General features: G+C 40.0%; 3 protein-coding genes across 3 annotated transcripts in view; 1 reads left to right on the forward strand and 2 right to left on the reverse strand.

Moving 5' to 3' along the window:
- LOC102306582 overlaps window positions 1-1,139 on the reverse strand; it is a gene marked incomplete at its 3' end in the record, with an annotated part of 11,797 nt that extends 10,658 nt beyond the window's left edge. The window contains 1 exon segment of the mRNA XM_005921348.3: window positions 971-1,139. Within this exon segment, the coding sequence (XP_005921410.3) occupies window positions 971-1,019 (49 nt within the window).
- A 1,436-nt stretch (window positions 1,140-2,575) lies between these two features.
- On the reverse strand, window positions 2,576-9,239 carry klhl6 (kelch-like family member 6). Its single transcript, XM_005921347.3, has 7 exons — window positions 8,522-9,239; window positions 8,276-8,441; window positions 6,374-6,823; window positions 6,042-6,279; window positions 5,427-5,629; window positions 3,611-3,824; window positions 2,576-3,392 (listed from the first exon to the last, which is right to left on the reverse strand). The coding sequence occupies exons 1-7, from the start codon at window positions 8,776-8,778 to the stop codon at window positions 3,094-3,096; spliced, it is 1,827 nt and encodes a 608-aa protein (XP_005921409.1). The 5' UTR covers window positions 8,779-9,239; the 3' UTR covers window positions 2,576-3,093.
- Window positions 9,240-12,575: 3,336 nt separating this feature from the next.
- LOC102298931 (immunoglobulin superfamily member 3) overlaps window positions 12,576-18,994 on the forward strand; it is a gene marked incomplete in the record, with an annotated part of 8,971 nt that continues 2,552 nt past the window's right edge. The window contains 9 exon segments of the mRNA XM_014333323.2: window positions 12,576-12,784; window positions 13,951-14,325; window positions 14,443-14,859; window positions 14,985-15,392; window positions 15,583-15,948; window positions 16,767-17,132; window positions 17,618-17,989; window positions 18,090-18,473; window positions 18,608-18,994. Of these exon segments, the coding sequence (XP_014188809.1) occupies window positions 12,712-12,784; window positions 13,951-14,325; window positions 14,443-14,859; window positions 14,985-15,392; window positions 15,583-15,948; window positions 16,767-17,132; window positions 17,618-17,989; window positions 18,090-18,473; window positions 18,608-18,994 (3,148 nt within the window).

Genomic DNA, 18,994 nt, shown 5'->3' on the forward strand with positions numbered 1-18,994 from the left:
TAATATTAATTAGTCATTGTCAATTGTTGATTTGTCTGTTCTCCAAACAGACCACCACTGCTGACCTCCATAGAGAAGCTGTTAAGGCCAAACACGAGATCCTCAGTTTTTTCAGGATTGAGATGCAGGAAATGTGATGACATCCAATTTAAAAGAGCAGTGAAGCATTCAGGGGTAGGAGAGGCTATTGAGGTCGTTAAGCTTAACATAGAAGTGCAGGTTTGTATTTAAAGAACTCTCTGAGTATTTTCAATATATCAACCACTGTAATAAACACTGAGAAGTATCTCTTTCTATTTCCACAGTGATTAATGTATTGGTGTATTTTTCACTTCAGAAGGTCAGAAACAAAACAAGTTGTAAAAAATGGAGTTCAATACATAGTAACCAGGAGTGGGGGTGGGAGCAAATTTTAGCTACACAAATCACAGTCACTCCACAGACGTCTGTTATCTCTATGCACAAAATGTTTCATACCTGCAGACTAGTCAAGCTTTAAAAAAATTACCTGGGCAGGAATTAAACATTCAAAAAACCAGTAGGAAATAGCAGTCATACCCCAGTCTCGCCTTTCTCAATAAGTTTGGGTCATGGGCGTTGAACACTTAATATGGCATATGAACAAATCAGTGTGCGCATAGTCTCCAAATTGCATACTAATTAAACGTTTAAACGTTTTCTTCGCGTTTAACTGCTCTGATTTAGTGCCAGGCTGCTTTTACAACTTGCAAGCAGCTGGCCTTTGTGTTAATGTGTTTAACTACACATTAATGTAAGCAACATTCCTGTGAAGCTTGTTTTTCACGGTATAAACAATGTTAAACTGTAAATTACAAGTGGTTGTGGCACACCGTGTTTAATCTCTGTCCGGTGTCCTCAGTCGGGCCTGTGTGACGAGGTCTGGTCACCAGTAGTATACATACACACAGAAAAGTATCGAACCTATCAAGTTCAGGGTATTCAAACTCACCTGCCGAGGAGGTAAGGATCCAAACGGCGAGGAAATAACAATAAATCATTTCTAAACCGTCTGAAAAGGCAGTAATGTCGCCTCCGTCCCTTATTTAGAGATACTTTCACTTTCTTCTCACAGCTAAATCAGTCTCTTCTTATCGAACAAGTCTGTGTTGGCCCACAGCCTACCAATCTCTCACAGTTTGATAGTGTTAATTTGGAAAGCCAAAACTCTAGCGGGTCCACCAGACCCATGAACACTGGCTGAGTAACAAAAATACGAACACCACACAAGGGTTAAAGGAGCAGTGAAGCATTCAGGGGTAGGAGAGGCTATTGAGGTCGTTAAGCTTAACATTCTCAATATATCAACCACTGCAATAAACATAAAAACACTAAGAAGTATCTCTTTCTATTTCCACAGTGATTAATGTATTGGTGTATTTTTCACTTCAGAAGGTCAGAAACAAAACAAGTTGTAAAAAATTGAGTTCAATACATAGTAACCAGGAGTGGGAGTGGGAGCAAATTTTAGCTACACAAATCACAGTCACTCCACAGACGTTTGTTATCTCTATGCCCAAAATGTTTCATACCTGCAGACTAGTCGATCTTAAAAAAAAAAAACAACCCTGGGCAGGAGATAAACATAAAAAAAACCCAGTAGGAAATAGCAGCCATACCTGAGTCTCGCCTTTTTCAATAGGTTTGGATCATGGGCGTTGAACACTTAATATGGCATACAGTATGAACAAATCAGTGTGCGCATAGTCTCCAAATTGCATACTAATTAAATTTAAACGTTTTCTTCGCGTTTAACTGCTCTGATTTAGTGCCAATTGCTGCTTTTACAGCTTGCAAGCAGCTGGCCTTTGTGTTAATGTGTATAACTACACATTAATGTAAGCAACATTCCTGTGAAGCTTGTTTTTCACGGTATAAACGATGTTAAACTGTAAATTACAAGTGGTTGTGGCACACCGTGTTTAATCTCTGTCCTCAGTCGGGCCTGTGTGACGAGGTCTGGTCACCAGTAGTATACATACACACAGAAAAGTATCGAACCTATCAAGTTCCGGCTATTCAAACTCACCTGTCGAGGAGGTAAGGATCCAAACGGCGAGGAAATAACAATAAATCATTTCTAAACCGTCTGAAAAGGCAGTAATGTCGCCTCCGTCCCTTATTTAGAGATACTTTCACTTTCTTCTCACAGCTAAATCAGTCTCTTCTTATCAAACAAGTCTGTGTTGGCCCACAGCCTACCAATCTCTTCACAGCACCTGCATCTAAACCGAAACCTGCAGTTGGATTGGCTGCCAAGTCCCATAAAAACAACACGCAGGTGCAGAGTACAGGTACAAGCTCCACCCCATCTAAATGTTTCCGGTACCTTGGCGCGACAACGGTGACAATGAAACGCAGGTGGTTTTCAGGGCCCGTTAAAGAAGAACCAGGAAATAAATACGGCCAATAGTTCGTCTTTAAAAATATATGTCTTTGACTGTTTTCGTGTCTTAACAGTCGCATTGTTTTGACTTTCACAAAAAGTGTGGAACTCTTAATAACGACATGAGTACTTTTCACCACTTGATGGCAGCACTCACAAGGAAATGGATTACAGGTTCTGTTTGACATGTCAGTTTATTTGTTAATACGCAGGTAACCTGTGTTGCGTTCAAATACCATTGCATTTAATAAATCAGCATTAAAGTGTAGAGTTCAGAGTTAGTTTGCTAATTGAAAACATAAAAGGAAAATCCAAAAGTTAATTTAATTGCTTTTGCATTGCTCTTTCCTTCATTTGCAATTTTAAATTTCTCTGGCAGTTAATAAGAAACTTATAAGATAATGATTTAGCAAATGTTTAATTTTCGTTTTTGTGTTTGTAGACTTATTTTGACCTGTTGTGACGTTGTAATCCACACTTTTCTGAGAAAGCTTAACTACAAACGCAATGTTTTCAAAACATCATAGTCATTAATTTGTTACAAAACGGTAACAAGGATAAAGTAAACATTGTAATGCATGCAAAAACCCCCAAACATATTTCTTATCTTTGAACATGTTTTTACTGTTCATGCATAATCCTACAACCACTCTTAGCACCAAAATAAGTCCTGTTCACAGACGCCTGTGTCACTGGCTCTCTGAGGCAGGTGTTATTCTGTGTATATGGGTGTAGGACTTCATGAGGGTCACACTGCCATGGTGCGAGACTCCCATTGGTAAAACGCACTCCTCTGTCAAAACCCCCCGGGCGACATCCCAGCACATCACTGTGGAAATGACTTGGTTTTTGTTATCTCTTCCTCCAGTGATGAAAAGTTTGTTGTTACAGGCAGCAATGGCACAGCTTGCCCTCTCCCCCAGACGAGTCACAAGGGTCCAGGAATCAGATAGAGGAGAGTAGCAGTACATGGCATGCATGGCACCGCCTGAGACCACAAAGAGAATTGGACAGATATCAAATTAATATACTATATCAGTACGCAGAATCATAATAAAAGTCTGAAAATACATTAAATATATCAAAACCAAAAGCAGTCGTGATGGAAAAGGCTCATGTCAATGTTACTGCAATATTCTAAAAGTTACATATAAATACCATTAACATTAAGTAAGTAAATGTACTTAGTGGGATTTGACAGCTTACCCACTACATAGATGCAGTTCTTGAATGTAACAGCATTAGTGCATTTAGTTTCAATGGGTATGGGTGCTTTCAGTTCCCAGCCGCCTGTCCCTGGCTCCCAGCATTGGACCCTATCGGTGGCCAGCTTTCCATTCGGCCCACCACCAATCACATAGATCCATCTGTCAAAGCTTGCAGCAGCAAATGAGCTCACACCTACTGCAAGAGGTGTCACCTGCAGTAAATAAGAGGCGTATATAAGTATGTCTGAATCAAAACAGTAAGGCAATTTAAAAAGCTAAAAGATCTAAATAAAAGACGCTAACTTAAAAATGATGTTAGCTGCAACTGATGATAGAACACCACAGGCAGGTGAAAGTCCAAAACTGAAAACTTTGCTTTCAGGCTGGAGATCACACATAATTCAGTTATTGAGGTAAATAAAATAGGAAGGCAACAGGCATAGGATCAAAAGTTAAATGGGATGGAATTTCTGAACAGGAAAAGAAAACACATAGAATACAAATGCAGATAATAGCAGAAAAGCTGAACTCTCGAAAGTAACATAAGTAACTTATGTGACACGTGAGGTATAATAAAACCTAAGTTCTAAAAAAACTGGGCCACTATGTAAATTGTAAATAAAAAACACATTGCAATGATTTACAAATAGCACAAACCCATATTTTAATGTTTAAACTGAGAGATTTTACTATTTTGTCAAAAAATATTTGTTTATTTTAAGTTTGAGCAACAGTTATCTAAAAAGTCCACAAATGCTGTAAAATGTAAATCTGGAAGAAGATTTTGCAACAAAATGGAAAATAGAAGAGACAAATTCCAATTTGAAATTCTTTTTAGAACATATGGGCTCTGTGACCTCTGACTTATCAGCACTCAGTTCAAAAGCCTTCATCTCTGATGGTATGCTGGGGGCAATAGTGGCTATGGAAATGGCAGCTTACACAGATTGACACATGTTTTAGAGCAAAGTGTCTCTTCCAGATAGCCTTTTTTCACAGAAATTATTGCATATTTCAGCAAGACAATGCTAAACTGCAGCCTACAGCAGCATGGCTTCACAGTAGAAGAGTCAGTGTGCTGAACTGGCCTGAATGCAGTCCAGACCTTTTAGCAACTGCAAACATTTGTCAGATTATGAAATGAAAATTACGACAAAGAAGACCCTGCACTGTTTAGCAGTTTTAACCCTCTATCAGACAAGAGTGGAGGAAAAATTCTTTCCTTAACATCCCAACACTGGTGTCCTCAGTCCCAGACATTTACAGACTGATGTAAAGAGAAGACGGGATGCTACACAATCACAAATCTCCTTGCCCCAACTTTTTAAAAACACGTTGCTTTCATCAAATATGTTGCTTTTGTGAAATTCCAAATAATTTTATTTTTATCTCAAGATCTTACATGTCATAAGTTTAAACATGCAATATGTTTTATGTGTTCTGTTGTGAATAAAACGTGTTATTATGAGAGTTGCAAAACATCAAATTCTGTTTTTATGTATGTTTTCCACACCTTCCCAACTTTTGAGGGGAACTGGAGTTGTATATACTGCACTAGGTTAAAGAAGAATATATTAGATGAGAAATCGCTCATCGAAGATGGTGGTGCAGAAAACTGGGAGCAACACCCAGAGTACATGATAATAACAAGACTGTCCAAATAAAACAGATTTGAAAACATGAATTAAAATGCTTTTAAAATGCATTAAAATGCTGCGCAGATTGAAGTTGTTGGTAATTCCTTTTTGCTTACTTTTTATTAGGAACTACAAACTATACCCTTCACATATATACAGTACATATATTGTGTTTACCTGCATCCAGCGATTATGAAAGGGATCATAGGCCTCAACACTAGAAAGCCTCTGAACTCCATCAAACCCTCCCAGTGCGTACACTTTCCCACAATGAACTGCCATCTTGTGTCTCCAGCGCCCAGTCGACAGGGGCTCGATTTGGATCCACTTGTCCAGGGCACCATTGTATTTCCAGACATCATGCTGTGTCTCCTTACCTCCTACAGCAATGAGACCATTAGAGAAAACTGTGATTATCTGTACAAATATTGCATTCATTCCAAAATACTGACATATCACCAAGTCTTTAGTAATAACTCTGCATAAGTTATCATGCTGTTTAAAGATGGAGAAATCCTGCGTGCTAGTCATAGCATTTACAGTCTGCGTGTTCCACTTAACTAGAACTGTCAGTTCCTGCGTTGGGAAACACCTAAAACCACAGCAACTGTTAGAGCAGAAATAATGTCACGACTTCCTGTTGTTTTGTTTTGTTCATACTATAAATTCCTAAATTCTCATTACATTTGAATACCAGTGAAGTGCACACTTCACGGGTAATAACAACAAGGAGCAATCGTCACAATTTCACAAGTGAAGCCTTTCTATGAAAAAAAGAATATGTTCACTCACCAGATATGTATACTTCATTGTGGAAAGTGATACAAGCAAATTCCACCCATTTTCTATTTTGGGACTCGTCCTCTAACTCTGTCATTGGCATCCTGGCGACCTCCAGGCGGCTGCGTCTGAGAGGGTCCAAACATGTGACAGTGGAAATGAAGCGTTCGTCTTTGGTGCAGCCTCCAATGATCAAGAATACTTCTGATAGAAAGTGCTGCACACGTGGTTTGGTTCGTTCTGAGACCACCTGTTAAAAAGGTCAAACATATATGAAACTTGGACATGAGACAAACAGTGATTAACAACAATAAAACACAATATGCCCAGCGGTTTATACTGACCTCCCTGCCAGAGAGATGATAAATTCGGGCCTCTTGCAACAAAGGAAAAGCTTCGCTGCACCGTCGTATCAGCTCATCTGACTCCACTTTCTCAACAAAGTATGCCGGCTCCAGCAGCGGCAACCGTACGTGCGTAAGCAACCTGGCCAGTGAGGGATAGCGTTCATCCTGCCGGGCTCTCACCCAGTGCATGAGTGCTTCAAAAACACACTCCTCACATTTCACATCCAGGTCATCCCTCTGCAGGATAGTCTCCAGAGATTCCACTGGCAGCTCCAGGAAGTCCTGCTGCTGGACCACTTGAGAGAATTGAGTAGTAATATAGTCCTGAGCTCTGGCGCGCAGGGCTGACAGGGCATGTCTGTCAGCCAGATTTAAGATGCCAATACAGGTGTCTAGCTGCATAGACTTGCTGAGAAAGCTAGAGCATGCATCTACCACACGAAGGAACTAAAGAGACAAAAAGAACAAAGGCATCGGTTAAAGCTATTCGTAACTGATTAAGCTGCTCCAAATTGGCAATTACAGCTATAGTTGGATTTTAAGGGCTTAGAATTTTCTTGTTGGTAAACTGGCTGTAATCAATTCTGTCCCAGTGCACTTCCTTTGTAAGCGATGGGGGACTTTTTCTGCAAAAAAATGCCTTCTAAAGTATAACACAGTCAAACATTTGTATGCAGTGAGTCCTCAGACGTCTGTCAGCGTCAGACCAAACAACTGTTTTCTTATTTGCAGCAAGAAAACAATCCAACAGTGGACAGTAATAGAATTTTGGACTAAAGAGGCCCACAGTTTTCCCCGGTGCCCACTTTGCTTATCTAATTGCCATAGCCTGAATTTATATAAGCTTTTGAAAACCTGCGTTTGAAATTCAACAGAATCGCTGTGGATATTTTTATCTATCACTTGCAGCAAAAGCATTCACAAAGCTCTTTCACAAAGCCAGTATAAAATGAGATGCCTGATTAGTTTTTTTAAGGATATAAAATAAAATAAAATTTAGCCTCATACGATAATCTTAACCCTAACTCTTAACGTGATCTTAACCTTGCTTCTTAGTTACGCTGACAATCCAGCAAGAGTGCCTGAAGAAATTATCATCAAAATTTAACACCCAAAGCGTTTTTGCAAAAATAGAAGCGCACAAACACAAACACCTGCCTCCTCTGCAGTGTGGCACAGCTGTGTAGTTAATTTAAGCCCTTATGGAAAAATGATCCTGAGTGTAAACAACTGACCAACTTTCACTTCCCTCTTAGCAAAACCAATTTCTCATTCAATCATGTGTTTGTTCCCTTTACGCAAGGAAAAAACTGAAGTAAGAAGCTGATAGCAGTTTCAAAAATTTAATTACAGTTCCACATCACAACACCAAATCCATCATCCCGATTAGAAATAAATGGTTTGCTTTCTGCTGCTAACTCAGCACGAGGCGTCTTCATTCCTTTGATGGCCTATTTGTTCCAACTGACTTTACATGCAGGTGGTTAAAATGTAAGAGATATAAAAAAGTTTGTATGAACCGATGGTGTTGATGGTTTAAAAATTCATTGAAAGAGATCGTTTGCTGCCAAAAGCCTTTTTCAAGTTAAACTCGACTAAAACAACTTTCAGTCAGATTAATTATAAACCCTATGGTTGATTTATTTTATGGACTTAAATTCAAGCTGTACTGCCTTTATGTGAAAAACATGTTAAGCTCAAATGTCTTTGTAAAAAATGGTTCACTTGGTCTTTAAAGTCTAAATTCACACCTCGATTTGTAGAACTTTTTTGCCTCCGCTGTTTGATTTCACTACATCTTTACATTGGTGTTAAAAATGTCAATGACCTGGCACCAGACAATGATTTTGCAAAACAAAAACCCTGATTGAGCAACAAAGATCAGTTAAGCTGCTTTACCTGAAACTGACTGGCAGCCTCGAGTATTCTCTGGACATTCGAGTGTGTGAGGAGAGCTCGGCTGGTGTAGGTATACTCCAAGAGACAGTGCATCGTCCCGCTGTCCAAACCTTTCATTTCCACACGTTCCTCATGACTCTCCTTGAGACCGCTGCAAAACATTGCCCTGTAGAGACCGGCCATAATTTGTGAGTAAAACAAGTAGGCCCGAGATCACGACACAGTTAAGACCAGATGATGATTTACCTGAAGTAGTGACTTGCAGCCGCCAGAATCGCTCTATGGCAAGCGAAGTCATGACCCTGAACGCGCAGTGTCACATCAGTCAATTCTCTGTTCACTCGTAAGGTTTCCATCCCTTTCTGGAGCTCCATGGGCAGACCTCCATCTTCCCAACGTAACTCACTTGGTCCTGTTACATTCCCTTTCTCCTCGTTCACGTTGGACTCCTCAGCGAGAAGCGGCAAAGGACAGTCTGTAGTCCTCTCCAGTGAGTCACTCATCTTTCAAACCAGCAGAGCTTCAAAACTCCCTTTCTGCAGAAGAGCAGCATGCAGCCACCTTCAGAAACACCTGCACATGCAGCCTAAATAGAAAGTGAACAAACATGTGTGGTTTACGCTTGCAGCAGTTCTTTTGCTTTGAGAAGTGGATTTGTGTTTTTTCCTGTCTTCTTCATACTTCCTATTCCTGTTCTGTAAGGGACATGCGTATGCATAACACTTCCCCTTCGTCTTCAGCTGAGTAAATTTCTCTCTAAGCTAGACAGTTTTTTTTGCCTTTCTATGTTTTTCGTTTTTATCACAGACAATGATGGCAGGTCTCTTCTATGAAAAAGATGACTGCAAAAAAAAGAAAAAAGAGAAAGAAGTCTGCTCAGCAGCTTAACCTAGGTGGGATAAAAGTATTTCATCTCAAACATAAGCAGAACGCTCCTGTGAACTCCTCATCTTGAGTTTTCTTGCATCACACCATCACACTGGCGCCATAAGTCCAAGTTTAACTAGAAGGCTACCTTTTTATATCTAAACCAGCAGGTTGTATCATGCTGGGAAACATGAAAGATGACGTGCTTCCCATACGTGAGAAAGTCCCTCAAACCCCTAGAGGCATTCGTTCACGACCATTTTGACGTATGCTAGCCTAAAGAACTCCGTGGTTGCGTAAGTTTGTGATTCATCAGAAGAGGAGCCTTAGATTGTGACATTTTACCAGATTTAGAAGCCTGAGACGGTAAAAGTGTCTCAGTAAACACAGCAAAAAGCAGAAAAACAAAACAAAAAAACCCACATTGTTTTATGTTTTTGTCCAATTAGTATTGACAATAAAAAGGCAGCACTCTGCCCTCCAATATACATTTTATGTATTGGTATTGTGCAGTCATTCGAATGCAAAGTAGTAAGATAAACTCACTGGCAACTCTATTAGATGCATTTTGCTCATTCTGGGTTGGACCTCCTCTCTGCCTTCATAACTGCCTTGATTCTTCCTGTAGATTCAACAAGGTTCTGGAAACATTCATCAGAAATTTTGATCCATACTGACATGATGGGACTATCCTGTTAGAAGCAGCTATCACAAGATGGTCACATTGTGGTCATGAAGGTATGGACATGTTCAGCAGCAATACTCAGGTAGGCTACAACATTTAAATGATGTTTATTTGGTAGTAAAGGGGCCAAACTGTCCCAAGAAAATCTCTCCTGCATCATTGCACCTCCAGCAGTGTAAACCGCTGATACAAGATAGGATAAACCCATCTTTTCATGTTGTTTATGCCAGATTCTAACCCTACCAGCAGACTCATCAGACCAGACAGCATTTTCCCCCCCATCTTCAGTCTTTGTAAACTCTAGACTCAGTTTCCTGTTCTTCACTGACAGAAGTGGAACCTTGACACGTTTGATATGTTATGCGTTCAAGTTGCTCTTATGCCTACTTTGGTTGTAACGAATTGTTCCTGTCAGTTCAAAGCAGGTCTGACATTCTCCTCTGACCCCTGCCATCAAAAAATACATTTTCACATACAAAAAATGCGCGGTTGATGTCTCACTGGATCTCTTCTCTTTTTCTGACCATTCTTTGTAAATGCTAGAGATGATTTTGTGACAAAATCCCATCAGATTAGCAGTTTCCGAAATACTATAACCATGTTCAAAGTTACTCAGATCATATTTTTTCTCATTCTGATTTGTTTGGTTTGTTCATAGTTTGTTTGTTTGTTTGTTCAAGTATTTTTAAGCAATAGTTATATAGTCCTTCTTCAGCTCTTTAAAAGTTTTTTTCTCCTTTTTTTTTTCGACATGTTGATGTTTTTCCACTCATTTTTAGCCCAGTCTTTGTATCTGACCATTTTCAGAGCATTTCTGACAGGTTTGTTGAGCCACTTGACTTCAATGAATCACTGAAGCATTAAAAAAAGGAACTTCAATCAGTGTTGTGTCTACACAATAATGCTTTATTTGTCCCCATTTGCTTTAGTTGAAGACAACATCTTTTAACAGGCATAAAATTTTGTTTTTGCACCAACAAAGTGATTCTAAAAGAGATATCATATGCCATATCATATACCATATCTCACCATATTTCGTAGTATGTCTTTAAAACTTTTAGGGAAAAGTGGACAAGACTAAAACTTGCGACACAAATGAACCTTATTTGAAGATCGTATCTTAACAAGAAAAAAGTCCAGGGGTGAGGACCTGGAGGACCTGCCACAAAACCTGAAAAATGCATCTGGCCCTTCACCTGGTCATCTACTGTTCATTGAAACACCATCAGAAATGGTATCTTTGAAGGGTGGATGTCAAGAAGCCATTCTTAAGGAAAGGAAACAGGGAGAAAAGGCTGAGATATTTCAAATTACACAAGAACTGAACTGAAAATCAGTTGCAACATGTCATATAGAGTGATGACTCCAAATTTGAAATTTTCGGTTAAAAGCTGTAAAACAGTAAGTGTTATACATGTGTCATTACACACATCTGTAAAACATTGTGGAGTTTTTGGGGCTGAATTTCAGCCAGTGGTGTTGGGAATCTAAAATTGTTAAAATTGATGGAATTATGAACAAAAAGCTCACTGTCAATGCAGTAAAAGTCATGGACTGGCCTCCCCAAAGCCCAGACCTGTACATTACTAAAGCAGTGTGGGATCATCTTGATACAGAATGGAGAAAAAGGCAGAACTCTATTTATGACCTTAAATACCATATTACCATTTATCTTTGCACATGAATAACTTGCTGCACCTATCTGTCATTTTCCAGTATATACCACAACAACCATCAGCTTAATATTGGCCACTTTGGGATGTTGTTAAAGAAATGAGGGGTGTTTTAAAACTTGTGCACAGTAATGCACCTAACAAAGTGATGGATGAGTGTAGATTATAACAAAATACTTTATTAGTTATTAATAAGCTACTTAATGGCATCATTTTCCCCCACTGTTTTTGAATTCACAATAGTCATTCTGGATTGAAATATCACTTATGGGCTTCTTAAATGTGTATTTCTTTATTTCTTCTGCATACATCATTAAATTTTCTTGTTTGTATGAACTTGATAAAATGTTTACCCCTTCTCTTTCTTAGCTTGTCTCTATTATATCAAACGTTTTCCACCATGTTTAAACAGTCTAAATGTTGAAACGCTGATTTGACTGTGTAGAACTGTACGTCTTTCTAGTCTCCACCAGATGGCAATATTGCGTCATTAATCTACAGGAATGTTCAAACAGACGCATTCAAATTATCAATGTTTGCAAAAACTGGGTCAAACTCAGATGGGGACCGTTTCTACGCAATCTCACAAGTCGCCTATGCAACAATATGACCATGCTATGAAAATATATTTTAAAGGAAGTCGATGAATAATCGAAAAGTTACATATGTTTTCCCAAAAAGTTCATCCGTTCATCTGGAAGTCTCATCTCAGTCGCAGCTGACTGCAGGTTTCCCCCCAACCTTGTAAACAGTATAGCTCTGCACAATGACTGAAACTAGCACCAAGTTTCAGTCATTATGCAAAAGTTGAGACTGAAGAAGTCGCTTGGGTGAGTGACGAAACGTTTCTCCCTCTGAAAACGCTACATAGAAATGAACAGAATGAACAGTTTGGTGACCCACTTATGAGCCCGCTCGGCTTAAGGTTGTCTAACCACGCGTGTAACCATCCAATGTTTCGATCGAGGATGGAAAAAAAAAACGATGTTACTGATCTCCACCAATCCACCTGCACACATACACAAAAGTCATGAATAATGTGCAGTATGCAGGAAATATCTCAGACTTCCTCTTGCTCTAGGTCACCGACAGGAAACATAAACCACTTTAACAAGTGTGAAAAGACACAGGCAGATTTTCACACAGACTAAGAACTTGATGACAGAGGCTATGCCGAGGACGTAAAGTGCTGAGACTGAAGCTGAAGGTTCATGATGAGTTGTTTCCTGCTCTCGGTTTGGAGGTCCAGTTTGATTCTCTGCCTGGGTCAGCTTTTGCGTTGTGGTAAGTGGTACACTGGCTTCCTTTAGCTGGAGTGGATTCTAGTCAGTGACCTCGAGGATTCACTGGAGATGTCAGAATATTAACTGTGTTAAAGTAAGCTGTTGGTAAGAACACACTGTATGTCCATTTTGAATAGAATAAAAATATAGAATTACCATCAGTACATTTGCATGTTAAGCTCACCGTCTTTGGTAAAGCTAAAATATTGTCTGTGTTGTTTGCGAAAGCAAATTAGCTCCGAATTATTTTCATGTATCATTTGCATCATGAAATAGGTAGCAATAAATGTTTCATGGGTCTGGATTTTGACCCAGTGTTTTGTTTTTAAAGTGTGGAATTTAAAGTGTTCAATATTCCCCTTGTGTATAGGCTATATTATTATATATTATCCCCCTGTAGTCTGAGTGTTCCCTCAGCTGCCCTCCTGTCGTTTAGATTCCATGTTTCCTCGTATTTCCCAGTTTAATTTGTTCAATTTTGGTTTCTCTTATTTTATACCTTTACGATCAGTGTTAATAGAAAGCTCACTTTATATTAACTTGTTCCTGCCTGTCAGTGTCTCCTGCATTGGTGCCCTCATTCAGTTTCACATCATCTGCAGGCTGCAGATCTTGACAAAATGTTTGCTTTCTCTGGGGAAAAAATATTTCCTACATAGAGGAAAATAAAGTGACTCAAGAAAACAAGCAGTTTTTACTTGGATGAAAAGAAGACGATTGTACACATTATTTGATTTAATTAGATTTCTATCACAGTCTGAATAGCACTCCTATCCTCGTAATCTTCGTCTAGACTTGTAAGACTACCTCAGACAGTTTGTGACAGGAACCCACAGTTTCCTTAAAAAGGAACTAACAAAAAACACAGTCATGTGGCTGATTGTGGCCATCACCTGGAGGGTGAATATATCTTTTTTCAAAACTTGCAAACATTTTTTCTTTTTTTAGCCGAAATGTCATAAAAACCATATTTTTGCAGAAAATAACTTAACAAATAAAAAAATATATAAATCTTTCTGAAAATATTGTGTATTCATTCTATCATTCATTTGTAACATGCCTGCAACATATATGTTAGATACTTTAATACTTATAAATACACAAGTGGCACTTTGAAGTTGCAGGATTCAGATGACTTCATTTGCGTTTTGTCTCTGCTTTACTCAGGAGAGGCCAGAGTGAAAACTGAAGTACAAGCTGGGCCTCTGTATCGTGTGTTAGGCTCTCCCCTCTCCATCACCTGCAGTGTGAGTGGCTTCAGAAGTGAAAACACTGACAAACATTTTGAATTCCGTATGACGAAGCCTTCAAACCCAGACTTTGAGATCCAAATCATCAGTTCACATGAAGATACTTTTGGATATTCTTCTCACCTATCCCGTGTGAGAAAAAATGAAATTACTTTGAAACGTCTCTCACCAAACTCAGTCCGCTTCGAGATAAAAAGTCTGCAGAAAACTGATGAAGGGGAATATGAATGTACTGCAGTCAACTTAGAAGGTGCTTATGATGGAGAGTATTCTGCTAAGACAGTCGTTAAAGGTAATCAATCGCCATCCTGATTTTCAGTCATAACGCTTGAATGTGTCTTCATGTAGGTATGGTACAGATGATGTCAGAGCATTCATGACTTTTGATTTCTCTGATGTGGTTTCATAGTGATTGAAGACTCCCTGAGTGTCTCATCATCTGCTTCCACGCCACTGAGCTTAAACGAGGGTGAAGCTCTGACTTTAACATGCCTGGCCTCTAGCAGCACCAGCCAGCACACCCATCTGTCTGTTGCCTGGTATCTCCATAAAGATGGACAGGAGGACGCTCAGCCTATCATTTCTCTGAATAGAGATTTTACACTGAGCCCAGGCCAGGGGTTTGAAAGGCGTTACCAAGCAGGTCTCATACGCTTAGATAAATGGGGAGAGGCCTCGTACAGCCTAAAGATGGCTGAGGTTGAGCCATCAGACCAAGGTAGGATCTACTGCCAGGCTCAGGAGTGGATCCAAGATCCTGATGGCTCCTGGTACATCATCATACAGAAGAATGCAGAAGAAATGACCCTGACAGTTAAAGCCACAGGTTGGAATTTTACTCAGTCGTGCTATATTTATAACACATCTTGATATTGGTCAGCACATTAAATGTACTTATCCTATAGACACCTGTGTGGATGTCTCACTGTTTTCATTTTTTGTCTTGAGTAGAGGTGGTGGAGCCATCGTCTCCGTCTCTGGCAGTGGAAATCTCAGCACAGCCGGCAGCGCTGCAGGAGGGGCAGGAGCTGATGCTGTCCTGTAATATAAACACACAGGACGTGGAGAAAAGATTCTTCTCTGTAGCATGGCTCAAGGGAAGTGTGGAGCTGGCCCGCATTGGTCCCACAGGCGTTCTCACTGTGGCACCGGAGTACAGTGTTCGACAGAAAAATGGAGAGCTCAGAGCCGCCCGGAGTGGGAACAGAGATTACCGTCTCATCTTAAAGCCTGTGAGAACTGAGGATCAGGGAGAGTATATCTGTACAGTCTGGCCTCAAGAGAGAGGCCAAGATGATACTTTTATTGAGGGAGAACCCAAAGACTCCAGCCCACAGCGGGTCAGCGTCTCAGCCACAGGTGTGTCAAAGTGAACACATTCCAGGTTTAACTCTTTCCCCTTTTTCATTGTTAATTTTATCTGTAGTTATTAAGGATTACACAAGGTGATTTTTCTTATTTGTTTTTACTGTTAGTGAAATTGAATTATTTTATAATTAACTTCTCAAACACAGTCATACTATTTGTCTGTTGCCTCATCTCCTCACAGAAAACAGGCTGACAGTCAAAATGCAGCAGGCTGTAAATGTGGCCGAAGGGGGCGGGCTGCATCTCTCCTGTAAAGTGGATGGGGTTCAAGGTCAGCTCTCTGTCACCTGGCAACACAAACCAACACCAACGGCCCCGTTCACTGAGATCATCAGCATGAGTCAGGAGGGTGTTACAGAGATAGCAGAGGAGTTCGTTAGTCGCAAAGTGAAGGTGATGCGTCCATCTACTGACAACTTCACCTTAGCGCTTGATGAGGTCACACTGTCTGATTCAGGAGTGTACCAGTGTGCTGTGTCTGAGCGCAAACCTAACAGCAAGACTCACAACCAGGCACAAACTACCACTGTGACAGTGACTTCTATAGGTAAGCTGTGTCTGTGTGTTTGTGTAGTACAAACTATGTAAAATATGATATTACCTTCATTGTAACAGGTGTTTCTATCATAAATTCTAACACTTCTTTGTTAAACTACACTTCAAATATTACAGAAGGAATAACAAAGTAAATATATGGATTTTGGTCAGTTTGAGTAATTAGCTGTTTACTTGTAGATATATTCATTAAACCATTTAGCCCATAGTAATATATTAAAAGATAATGGCATAAAAACATCCAAAACATACTGATATTGAGAGTCTTAATGTAATCCTTTGGGAACCCTTCTTTTGTTTACTGAACAACATTAAATCAAACGTTACATTTCCCCACAGGAAATCTAGATGGAATACATCTACAAAGCAAAATCATGTTGTTTAGTGGATTTACTCTTTGCATTGTCATAAGTCAAAATTTTAGGTTCCCACATCTCAACACTCAACAATGAGATTGCACATTTATCACCAGCGAGCAAAAAATATTTTGTTTTATGTATTTTTTTTAGCTGAATTGTGAGTGCGGCTTTCAGAAAACAAAACTGTCTTCAGAATGTTTGACTGAACATTATGTTTTGTAGCATTTCAGCCCCAGGGTCTGTCATAGTGAACACACACACTCAGTTATTCAGGGTTTATTTCACTTTCCTTTTTACATTGTTGATTTTACCTGCTGTTATTAAGGCTCACTTGTAGTTTCAAAGTGTTAGTTTTCTTATTTATGTTTTTGCTGTTTGTAAAATTACTTTTTCTATGACTATCTTCTCAAACACAGCAGTACTATTTGTCTCTTGCCTCATCTCCTCACAGAAAACAGGCTGACAGTCAAAATGCAGCAGGCTGTAAATGTGGCCGAAGGGGGCGGGCTGCATCTCTTCTGTAAAGTGGATGGGGTTCAAGGTCAGCTCTCTGTCACCTGGCAACACAAATCAACATCAACGGCCCCGTTCACTGAGATCATCAGTATAAATGAGGAGGGTGTTACAGAGATAGCAGAGGAGTTTGTGAGTCGCAAAGTGAGGGTGATGCGTCCATCTACTGACAACTTCACCCTAGTGCTTGATGAGGTCACACTGTCTGATTCAGGAGTGTACCGGTGTGCTGTGTCTGAGCGCATAACTAATGGCAAGACTCACACCCAGACACAAACTACCACTGTGACAGTGATTTCTATAGGTAAGATGTGTCTGTGTGTTTGTTACCTTCATTACAACAGGTTTTTCTTCTTATTGAGTGTTTTGATTTGTTTAATAATAAATTAGCAAAGTAAATATGTGGATTTGGATCTGCTTGGCTATTGATCTGTTTATTTGCAGATATGTCCATTGAACACTTTAGCTCATAGTGATATATCACAAGAAAATGCTAGACAAATATCCAAAACCTGATATTGAGATCTTGTCACCGTTGGGAATCCTTCCTTTGTTTACTGTACCCCTGCAATTAAACCAAACTTTACATTTACAAGCAACGTTCTTTGCTTTTACGTAAGAAATGAAGGGTGACATAACAATAGCCATATTGTGTAGACTGAGAAGCCAGTTGTGGTTTTGTAGCCATGTATTCACATCTCCTTTTTGCTTTCAACACTAATGATTGCTTGATCATCAGCTTCTCCTTTCTTACTTGCTGTCACTGACTATTTTGGATTTTTGTGTCAGACACGCTGATGGGAGTGTCTCTAATCAGTCGCAAGACTCGGGTGATTGTTGGAGAAAAATTGGAGTTGATGTGCCGGGTCAAAGGTCCACACATGCCGGTAACAGTGACTTGGAGCGTGCAACGTGAGGCTAAAACACCAGACACCATCCTGACACTTTCCCCTGATGGCACCATCAGTTGGTCTGCAGATCAGAACCACTACCAGCTACGAGTAGAAAGCAGAAAAACTGAAGTCATGTACTATCTGCTGGTCATTGGTACCAGCCACAGAGAAGGAGGAAGCTACCAGTGTAATGTGTCTGTCTTACTGAAGAATGTGCACAAGGAGTTGAAAGCATCCAATCAGCTTTCTGTGATAGTAATCAACCCAGGTACTGCCAGCTGCAGCCATTTGGGGGCATCATTAAATAGAAAGAGTCATTTTTTTCCTGTTTCCTCAGAAAATAATGAAAATGTTGTCTCCTTTTCTAGTAAGCAGGCTTGATGTGTCACCTATTCCTGCGTTGACAACAAACATGAACACTGACATAACAATAACATGCTCCATCATCACAAAAACGTCTGAATCATCACTCTATTCGATCACCTGGCTGCATGAGGAAAATGCCGGAAATAAGACCATTGTAAGCTTGGACCGGAATTCCATAGTAACGGAATCCCAGGTGGACCTGCGTCAGCGAATCAGCATGAGGCGCAGCAAAGGACCCACTTTTGAACTGATTATTTGGCAAGCTCGAATCTCAGATAAAGGTTTATATACATGCAAAGTGGGCGAGTGGCTTCAAGATCCTCGTGGTGAATGGTATCTGCTCTCAACAGTGTCCAAAAGCACAGTGCTAACAATTACTGAGCCTGGTGAATACATTTATTTTTCATTACTTTATTACTTCACATGCCATATTGTATATGGCATGTGGCATAAGCACAAAAATAAATGAAACATGCCATTTAGAAATATATAACTTCATCTTCTTATTTCTATTTTCTAGCCCCCAACCTTCGTTTAGATAAGAAAGAGCAGCAGCTGACTGCCAAAGAAGGAGATGAAGTCAAGCTCAACTGTAGCATCACCTCAGGAGCTTCTGGTTCTTTGGTTTTCTATCGAGTCATTTGGCATTATGCTGCACACAGTTCTTCTTTGAAGAAAGCCTCCCTGGTGGAGCTTGATCACACCGGCCTGGTGAGTTACCCAGAGAACAAAGACATCAGAGGCCTGCAGGAGCGGCTACGCCTGTCCAGACCCACTCAGAAAAGCTTTTACCTAAGTATTCAGAAAGCCCATGAAGAGGATAGTGGAACCTACTGGTGCCAAGTGGATCAATACCAGCTGGATAATGAAGCTCACTGGCAGCTGAAGGCCTCAGACAGTGGTGGTG

Source organism: Haplochromis burtoni, unplaced genomic scaffold (genome assembly GCF_018398535.1).
Source record: "Haplochromis burtoni strain Fernald_Lab_line unplaced genomic scaffold, NCSU_Asbu1 Contig_48, whole genome shotgun sequence".
In the NCBI taxonomy this organism is placed as follows: domain Eukaryota; kingdom Metazoa; phylum Chordata; class Actinopteri; order Cichliformes; family Cichlidae; genus Haplochromis; species Haplochromis burtoni.

Coding starts and splice junctions, on each gene's coding strand:
- klhl6 (XM_005921347.3), bottom strand. CDS start 8,778: ATGAGTGACTCACTGGAGAGGACTACAGACTGTCCTTTGCCGCTTCTC. Junction 6,824..8,275: donor AGGCTGCCAGTCAGTTTCAG/GTAAAGCAGCTT, acceptor TTGTCTCTTTAG/TTCCTTCGTGTGGTAGATGC. Junction 6,280..6,373: donor ATCATCTCTCTGGCAGGGAG/GTCAGTATAAAC, acceptor CCTTTTTAACAG/GTGGTCTCAGAACGAACCAA.